Below are 9641 nucleotides of genomic sequence, written 5' to 3'. Positions count from 1 at the left end.
ATCAAGTGTTGGGGTCTCAGTGGAGTAAGAAGTTAACGAAAGCCTCTGATAAGTTCTTATCCGTGGGGTGGTAGGGATACTGCATCAGCAGATCTCTGGTCCCTGGGCCTCAGAAACCTGGGCCTCATGATGATAGATCAAAGAAAGTCTTCATTTCTGTGGTTCTCTTTAGATCATCACAGTGATTGTGTCTTGGACCTCTTTGTGTGAGAGACTGTGGGAAACACTGAAGATAAGCTCTATTGCCTCTGGTGGAAGAGAGCTTACCATCATGATCAGACAAGAACAGTGAGACTAAGGGTGTGGGATGGCTAGAATGGTATGAAAGTGATGCTTAACAGAGCTTATTCCAGTTACTAAATGACTAGTGATTTAAAATAACACCAACATTGCTTGACCCATGAATCTGCAATTTGCTCATGGTACAATGTGGGCAGCACCCCTCTGCTCCCATTGGTGTCAGGGAAGCCTGAAGCCCAGAAGCTGAATCACTTGAAGGCTCCCTCACACTTGCTCAGTGGTTGCTGCTGGCTGTCCTCTGGGCATATTGGTTTCTTGCCACGGGGGCCCCTCATGTCGTCTCACTTCATGGGATTCTTTGGCTCCATCCAAACACAGTGCCTGGCTCCCCCAGAGTGAGCCTCTCCTAAAAAGTGAACCATCTAGAAGCTGTGTTCTTTTCATTACCTAGAGTTTGATGTCATATGACATCCATCCTACTATAACTACTGCTTGGGGCAATCAAGAGCAAGAACTTTCACCAGATTAAAAAGGAAGGGCCCTAGACCCCACCTCCCAGCAGGAGGTGAGATATTGCAGTCATGGAAGAAGAGCCTGTGGGATGGAGACACACAATGGAGGACATATCTGCACCATGCAAATGCGGAAAGGCATGGAATTGAGAAAATTGTTGTTTCTAAACATCTTGATCCCAAGCCTCTTGAAAAGTAACAACATCTTAGTTAAAAAGAGTTGATGGTCAGTAGATATTTGCCATCACTTCATGGCAAATAGATGGGGAAACAGTGGAAACAGTGGCTGACTTTATTTTTCTGGGCTCCAAAATCACTGCAGACGGTGAGTGCAGCCATGAAATTAAAAGACCCTTACTCCTTGGAAGGAAAGATATGACCAACCTAGAAAGCATATTAAAAAGCAGAGACATTACTTTGCCAACAAAGGTCGTCTAGTCAAGGCTATGCTTTTTCCAGTGATCATGTATGGATGTGACATTTGGACTATAAAGAAAGCTGAGCACTGAAGAATTGATGTTTTTGAACTGTGGTGTTGGAGAAGACTCTTGAGAGTCCCTTGGACTGCAAGGAGATCCAACCAGTCCATCCTAATGGAGATCTGTCCTCGGTGTTCATTGGAAGGACTGACGTTGAAGCTGAAACTCCAATACTTTGGCCACCTGATGCAAAGAACTGACTCATTGGAAAAGGCCCTTATGCTGGGAAAGATTGAGGGCAGGAGGAGAAGGGGACGATGGAGGATGAGATGGTTAGATGGCATCACTGACTCAATGGACATGGGTTTGAGTGAACTCCAGGAGTTGGTGATGGACAGGGAGGCCTGGCGTGCTGCAGTTCATGGGGTCATAAAGAGTCAGACATGACTGAGCGACTGAACTGAACTGAACTGATGTGATGGAGAATAATGATTCAGGCTGGAAAGTCACAGTGAGCCAAGGGGTCTCCTCACACCACATGTGCTCGTAACCATGCACTGCGTGGCCTGTTCAAGGGTCCACTGTAAATCATAAGCAAAATCAGAATGGAAATCAAAAGAAAAGAAATTCAAAATGGTAAGTAATGATGAAAATATAGTAAAATCTGTTGGCTATGTGTGAATAGAAACAAACTTGACCACTTAAATAATTCTCTAACTTCTCTAACTAATTGAAAGGTAAAACATGAAAACTTTGAATATAGGAGAATTTCTTTATACATTTAGCCTTGGAAAAGCAAATTAATACAAGATATAAAAAGGACTATCAATAATGATGGATAAATTGATCTACATTAAAAATGTGTTGGGTATGTAAGAATCAAGATAATTCTGATTACTAAAGACACTATTGAGATAGTGAAAATTGTAGGCACAGGGTGGATGAACGAAGGAAGAGTTTTATCTGGGAGATATATGTTTGTATATATACATTCCATAAATCTTTTCTCTGCTAACCTCTAGGTCACAGGGAAGTGAACAATTTTTAAAATCTACATGGAATTACAAATCCCTAGAAAATATAACAAGGAACATACTCAGGAAGTTTGAATTTTCCTATAAACATTACATGAATTGATTCCGTTTGCAAAAATAATCCATCAAGGACAGCCACAGGCTCACAAGAATTCTCTGGAAATCTTTGAAAACAATTTAAAGAATGGTATACAATTTCTGCTGGCAAGTATATCCTACCCATGTCCCTTATGAGACTTCAAAACCTAGATGACAATCCCAGTGATGACAATATGGGAGGAGAACTTTACAGGTTAATGTTAGTCCTGTATTGATGCAATCCAATCAGTCCATAAGCAAAAGTATTAGATCATTTCTAATTTGGGTTTTTCTGAGGATGAGCAGCTTTCATTCAAAACACAACTGCCATAACACAACACATTGACTGGTGAAAGAACAAACACCATTTGATAATTCAACTGAAGCAGGGGAAAGCATCTATAAAACTCACTATCCTTCATTTAAACAAATGCTTTACAAAATAGGAGCAGAAAAAAGGGTCTTCATTCTGATAAATGATCACTACAAAAATCCCACACCAGTCAATATACTTAAATGATGAAATGTCAGATGTTTTTCATTCGAGAGCAAAACAATACAAGGTCACCCAGATAGCCATAATCATCATTTCTCTTCAATAATATACTAGAGATTTTAGCCACTACAGTTAAGCAGGCAGTAGAAGTAAAAGGTATAAGATAGGGAAAGAGGAAATAAAACTGTGACAATTCAAGATATAATATACAAAAAGAATAGCCAGGAACTTGCAGATCAATTATTACAATTAGTAATTGTCAAATTTTCTGGGCACAAAATCTACTCAAACATTAATCATCTCTCTATCTATACAATAATAGTTAGAAAATGAAATTTGAAAAAAAAAAACATTAAAATCATGGAAATGGTGAAATAACTAAGTATGAATCGTAAAGATATTGCACGTTCCTGTTTGGAAGAACAATATTTTTAAGGTATTCATTCTCCAAAAAGTGATCTACAGATTCATTGCACTCAGGAAGTATTTCACAGAACTTTATTGGTTCTAAAGACGTGGAAAAAGAGTAGCCAACATTGGAGAAGACAGGTATAAAGAATGAGAATAAGATGGGAGCTCTTGCTTTAGCAAATGAAGTCATAGTAATGAAGATAGTGTGGTACTGATGGCGCCATAGAGACATCGATGACAAGACAGAGACCCCGCACACATTGAGACATTCTACACAAATATAGAGCACTTGGTTTATGAGGCAGTTTTATGGCAGAGAGTGGTGAGAAACTATTTTTTTCCTCCTAAATAAGTGGTGCTTAGGAAAGCAAATGTCACTATGGTGTCTGTAAGGACACATCTTTCTCCATGGAAAAAATCACTTGGCCCTGCGGCACCCTCTCCTGCTCCTTGACGCTGTGGCCCCAGGGTGCCGCTGACTGAGCTGCAGAGAGCAGAGCAGGGGTGTGAGGAGCGTGGAGTCACAGGAGATGCGGCCCAGGAGCTGGGATGGGCGGCGACCTCAGGGCAGGGCTGCAGCTGAGGGGACACTGGGGTGACAGACAGCCCTGGGGGCGTGACACTGTGTCTTGTGCTTTTCAATGACATGAGTGCAGGGCTTCTGGGGGCTTTCTCAGGAATATTATGAAATTAATGTGAGTTTGCATGAGGAAATTATAGAGGTGAGTTTTCTAAAATCCTCATGTCCTCAGAAGATGTTCTTTGGCTGCGCTAGTGGCCTTTTGTTAGCTTTTGGCTGAGGTTGTTGGGGATAGTGCTGTTGGGATTTCAGGTCACAGAGGTGGGTGGAGGGCTCTGCCACAGACAGTGGCGGACTAAGGGCCTGAGAGGTGGGGGAGGTGGGGCAGAAAGTGAGCTGCTCGGGGCCTGGGAAAGAGCCAAGACACCTGCAGAGCTCTGGGGGCTTGTCATCTAGCACCTTCGATCAATTGTACACCTGCCTCCTATCCTGGACAGGAGTGAGGGGTGGAAGGCACTGGTTCATAAGCTGGGTCCACTGAAAACTCCCATACTGTGGTTGGTTTGTCTGAGTTGTTTTCCTGGCTGGTGTGAGGAATTGTACTTACTTGTGTTTTGTAGCTTCACATCCTCTACCAAATGCACCCATTTTTCTGGTGGTGAGAGAGACGCTGAGATCCATGAAAGATCTTAGTGACAATCTTCCTGCTTGCCTGCCACCTCTCCTTGCTGAGTGTCTATGTGGCATCAAACTTGTGTTCTTCATTGCAATGGGACCTGGTTCAGAAACTGGAGGGGTGCAGAAGGGTCAGGACTGCGAGAGGCTTAGTGAGATGGGCTACACTCTTAGGAATGGGCAGTCACTCACCAACCAGTCCCTGCCCAGGAAGCAGAAAGGCCATCAGTAGCAGGAAGGGCTGCATCTTCCCAAAGGTCTTTCTAGCTCACAGCTGCTGGGGTTTCTTCCTTCCAGACAAAAGCACAGGGGAAGGAAGGAGGAGAGGCTCAGTGCCCCCACAGACCTCCCAGAGGTGTGTTCCCCCCAGCCGGGTGTCAGCATGCCACAGATGACCACCTTCTCTGCCCTGGATTAGGAGAGAATAACACCGTCACCCCACTCGCACACAAAGACTCAGCAGAAGGAATAAGAAAGTGACGCCTGTGGTGTAGCCAGTGTTACCTAGTCCCAGCTTGTACTACTTGCTAAGCAACAGGCCAATAAATCACAAGATGAGTTGCTAAAAGAAGGAATAGCAACTTTATTCAGAAAGCTAGCAGACCAAGAAGATGGTGGATTCATGTTTCAAAGAACCACCTAGCCTGAGTTGGAATTTAGGCTACTTTTATAGTAGAAGGGAGCAGAGTAAAGTTAAACATTTCCTGGTTCCAGTCAGCCTCAGGACAGTTGTGTTAATTTCTTCTGTCCTGCTTTCTTTCATCAGTGAGCTTGTTTCCTTTGAGCTAAACAAAGGTATTTTAGCTTAAAGTTCATTACCTGGGAGCCAGTGTTCCCAAAGGTGTGCTATCATGTATAATTAATTTTATAGGCAATACACCACTAGTGACTAACTAACAGAATACCAAAGTTCTTCCCTATCACACCAAGAGGAGCTGGATCCCCAGGAGCCCCTCAATAACTGAATCTCCATTTCTCCACTCTTGGTACTTTTATTATTCTGATAATATCATGAATAATTACTCAGTAAGGGAGGTCAGGGATATGGGAGATTCAGCTGCTGCCCCTGTGAAGCCAACAGGAGGCAGAGGAAGGCCTAGAATAGGTGGCTAGAGGACAAGTGGTGAGGACTATGATGAGGGGTCTGCTTGTTGCCAAGGGTGAGGAAGTGGCTGAACTTGGTTTGGGAGCAGAAAAACCTGGACTCACCAAAGTGAACCAAACAGCAACCCCATTTCCTATCTTGCCAGGGTTCCAGCCTAACATTTTTGTCGTGTTTACAATTGGCTCTTCAAATGTAAGTACTCTGTGACAGAAATTTTCTTATCCCACAGCGTTGAACAAAAGTCTTGGACTTCATACTCATTGGACCAAAACCAACCATCACCAGGTCCTTCAGCATTCAGTGACCTGACTGACTTCTGTGCTGAGGTATCCAGCACCCCTTGAGCTGAGTTGGGGGCTGTCCCATCCAACTCAGGGTTCCTATGAGTGGGAGGACCTTCCTCTCCAAAAATCTGGTTAGTGATGTGTGGTGATGAGATAAGTGATGCTGATCATCCTAATAATTACTCCCCACTAATATTCTCTGTCCAGAGTTCAGAGAACCACGTTGCTGATATCTCTGGGTCAGGCCATGCTGAACATGTGCAGATGATTCCAGCACTGTTACCAGTATGAGAAAGAATAAAGAGGAATGGAAAAGATCACATGAGGAGTTCTAAACAAGCCAGTCCCCAGTGAGTTCTGGCAAGAGCGTCTTATGAATAAACAGAGCAGAGGGACACAGGCTTAACCATTGATGGTGATGATCTGTGGGTGGTGAAATTGTAGGCAATTTTCAATTTCTTACTTAGATGTCCTGTATTTAGCTATCTTCATATGATTATGTGTGTTGTTTTTACATGCAAAATATATTTTGCCATGGTCGGAGTTCACTCACCATGCAAACTTCCAGCAAACCACTTCTCTTTAGCCCAGTCATCTCTAAGCTGCATGTTTTAAAAATGAAATTACTTTCCTGAATAGATTCTTACATGAAATTCAGAGATTATTGAAAAATAGAAGAGAAAAAATTATTCAATAAGCTACTGGGTATGGAACACCTTTGAAATATTAGGATACCTTGAATCTAAAAATTTTTAACAATGACTTTCCTTTAGAGATAAATATACACTCATGCAGGAATGATGGAGGTGGGAGAGGCTGGCTCAGCCAAAGGTGGAAGAGCTCCCTTAAGGTCATTTGGGGCTGAAGGAGGATGTGCCCTCAGGACACCAGAGGCTGCACAGAGCCCTGGACCCAGGACTCCAAAACAGCGCTGTGACAGGCACTGAAGCAGGCCCTCGGCATCCTGAAGCCCTCCTGAAACTTTCTCAGGCTTCTGATCTCTGTCTCCTCTGATGCAGGGAGGGAACACTCATGGGATGAGCCATATCTTTGTAAACCTCCCCAACTTCTGTTAGGGTGGACAAGTGCCCCCCTCAATCCCAGAGCTTCTCAGGTGGCCCTCTTTCCAAATCTGGATTCTCTTCTGTTGCCCCCTGGGCACTGGGATGTGGGGGAGGGGAGTCGGTGTGGACGAGGAGGAGGGCGTAAGGATGAGACACGAGGGTCAGAATCAAGAGGGCCCTGTACTCGTGAGAGGGGTCTCCCTTCTCTGCTGGAGCTCACGGGCAGCCTGGAGGGGAGCTGGCCCTGGGGACACATGACTGAGGGAGCTGGCTGTCAGTAAAGCAGTTGTTTTTATTCCAGAGATGGAAGGTGGGGCTGGGAGGCGCGGTGTATGGGCTGGGGTGGGGGGCAGCTGGTGACAGATCAGAAATGGGAAGAGATGGTTCCCTGATATAGTAGGTACCTAACGAATATGTGAATAAAGGAGGAGTCAGTGATTTCTGCTCAAGAGATGAAAGTTTATTAAGTTCCACACAGCCTTCCTCCACACACTTTGACCAACACCTCCTTTCCCAGGGAAGATGGACGGGTCCATCCCGGGAGCACCTCAGGCTGATCCCTGCTGTTTGTACTGTCTCATTGTTTTTTGGATCCAGGTCAGAAAGCTGGAGACTCTGGTATAGACATTTGGAGGCGTACCATACACTTCTCCATAGGACACAATGCCCTGGGCCACACCATCACACACGAGTGGGCCCCCGGAGTCACCCTGCGGGCAGAGAGAGCAAGGGCTGAGCCCCGCTTCTTCAGGCCTAGTCTCCCTCCCACCCTGGGGTGGGTGGTCTTTGTTAGGGGTCCTGGCTGACATCAGGGTCCTGTTGGTCCCGAGGTTTCATCCTTGCATTGACAATCCTGCTGCTCCAACTGCAGGAAGCCTCTACCCATTTGTGACTGTGAAGCAGTGCTCACCCCCCAGGGACACAGGACAGAGACCAGATAGGAGGACAGGCTGCGGACACAGGGACAGGGTTCGTTCCCACAGCCCCCCGTCCTCACAGCTCATTTGGGCCCAGGGTTTTACACGGATAACACTGGGGATCTCACCGAGAAAGAACTCTTCCTCTTGTTTGGATCTCCAGCACATATCTGCATGATGGGGATGTAGTCTTTGAAGCGAGCAATGCATTTCTCATCCTTTTGGACTTCAAGATCTACCTCCTGTAGTTTGTCTGCAGGGGGTATATCTACATCCAGTCGCCCCCAGCCAGCCACACTGCACATCATCCCTGGCTTCAGCTTCTCGAAGCTCCTGGGCAGACTGATGGGGCTCACTGCATCCGTCATGTCAGCCTTCCTAGTCAGCTGAAGGTAGAGGACAAGCATTCTCACCTACTGATGGCCCACAGAGACTGCAGGACAGTCATGGGGTTGCCTCCTCACAGCCCTGGGACCACGGAGGGGTGGTACAGGAGGAGGGTCAGGAATGAGGTCATGGGGGATGCAGGGCCCTGGATGGAAGGGTCCCGGAGTCAGTGCAGCCACGGGCCCCACCTGCAGTAACATGATGTCGTTGACAAAAGTTTTATCATTATAATGTGGGTGCGGGAAGGCTCTCCTCACGGGGATGACCTGCTGGGTCCTCTCTTGCTCTCTGATGTTGTGGGCCCCCAGGGTGACATCAATTGAGCTGCACAGAGAGCAGAGGGGGGTGTCACAGGAGAAATGACCCAGGAGCTGGGAGGAAAGAGCTCAGCTTGGGACAGAGCAAAACTTGGGGCGGGGCAGGGGGAGGGTGTGGTGAAATTCTAGGTGATGGGCCCTCGGGCTGAGCGTCTCTAAACTGTCTGCTCCCTGGCAGCTTGGGCAGGGTGGCAGTTCCTGGAGTCCACGGAGGGTGTTCAGTCCTGCACAAGCTTGACTGTCTCGAAGGAAAACAGGAATTTCTCACATTTGCACTGTGGGCTCCAGGCCACAACCTTGGTTTCTTTATTTTCCAGGTTTGATTGTCCCTTCCCTCCATGCGCTACTGACATTGACCTGTCCCTCTCTCCCCAGTGTTCACCTGTCCTCTGAATAGCTTCCTATGTTACCTGGGTGCACAGGTCTGCAGCCCCTAAGAGGGTTCCCTGGGAAGCTCAACAGCGGCATGGAGGCCCAGGCCCTGCTCCTCACCTTCCCAGGCAGTGAGCTGCTGTCAGCACGAAGTCCTCACGCACAAGGAAACCCCCACACATGTGAGGTTTCCCTGAAATTTTGAACCGAAGAAATGCCATGTAGGGACGGGAGTGTGGCTTGGCCTCATGGCCCCCGATGATCTTCCCTGAAAGAAAGATTCCAGCTTGCCCGCTGTGCTCATGGAGCCAAAGTTTGAAGAGGGGAGATGGGATCACGGTTTCCCTGAGTTCAGAAATTTTCTTAGATGGACCAGACCCAGGCTGTGCATGAGGGTATTGTCTGAGCAGGTCCATCCATGTGGGGTGGGACTGGGCCTCTGAGGGTGGGACCATCACTCACCTGCCTCCCCAGTAGGGGACAGAAGAAGGGCCACCAGGAGCAAGAACAGGACCATCTCTCCAGGAAGACTGCCCAGCTCTGAGCAGCTGCTGCTTCCTTCTGGTCTTTTAACCCTGAGTTGTCCCCTCCCATACTCTGGTCTTATCATGTGAGCCTTCTCTGAAAGCCTCAAACCACTTTTTTGGAGTCAGAGTGGGCTGTGAATTTGAATTTAATTAAAGTGTCTGCTGAGTTTTCATCCATTGGGTGGGGCAGGGGTCGGGGTTGGGGGGGCGGTGGTTCCATCAGCCAGTCCTTAAGCCCTCAGGTGCCTGAGCCCCAGAAACCTGGGCCTCATGATGAGAGATC

General features: G+C 46.9%; 1 protein-coding gene across 1 annotated transcript; it reads right to left on the bottom strand.

Annotated features, from left to right (window-relative positions):
* Positions 1-7276: 7276 nt before the first annotated feature.
* LOC122706547 (mast cell protease 3-like) lies at positions 7277-9426 on the bottom strand. Its single transcript, XM_043921798.1, has 5 exons — positions 9294-9426; positions 8952-9099; positions 8331-8466; positions 7884-8141; positions 7277-7548 (listed from the first exon to the last, which is right to left on the bottom strand). The coding sequence occupies exons 1-5, from the start codon at positions 9346-9348 to the stop codon at positions 7387-7389; spliced, it is 759 nt and encodes a 252-aa protein (XP_043777733.1). The 5' UTR covers positions 9349-9426; the 3' UTR covers positions 7277-7386.
* Positions 9427-9641: the final 215 nt, after the last annotated feature.

Source organism: Cervus elaphus, chromosome 13, assembly GCF_910594005.1.
Source record: "Cervus elaphus chromosome 13, mCerEla1.1, whole genome shotgun sequence".
Lineage (NCBI taxonomy): Eukaryota > Metazoa > Chordata > Mammalia > Artiodactyla > Cervidae > Cervus > Cervus elaphus.
This window is presented reverse-complemented; position numbering and strand designations above follow the sequence as displayed.

Coding starts and splice junctions, on each gene's coding strand:
- LOC122706547 (XM_043921798.1), bottom strand. CDS start 9,348: ATGGTCCTGTTCTTGCTCCTGGTGGCCCTTCTTCTGTCCCCTACTGGG. Junction 9,100..9,293: donor GTCCCCTACTGGGGAGGCAG/GTGAGTGATGGT, acceptor TCTTTCTTTCAG/GGAAGATCATCGGGGGCCAT. Junction 8,142..8,330: donor ACGACATCATGTTACTGCAG/GTGGGGCCCGTG, acceptor CTCTACCTTCAG/CTGACTAGGAAGGCTGACAT.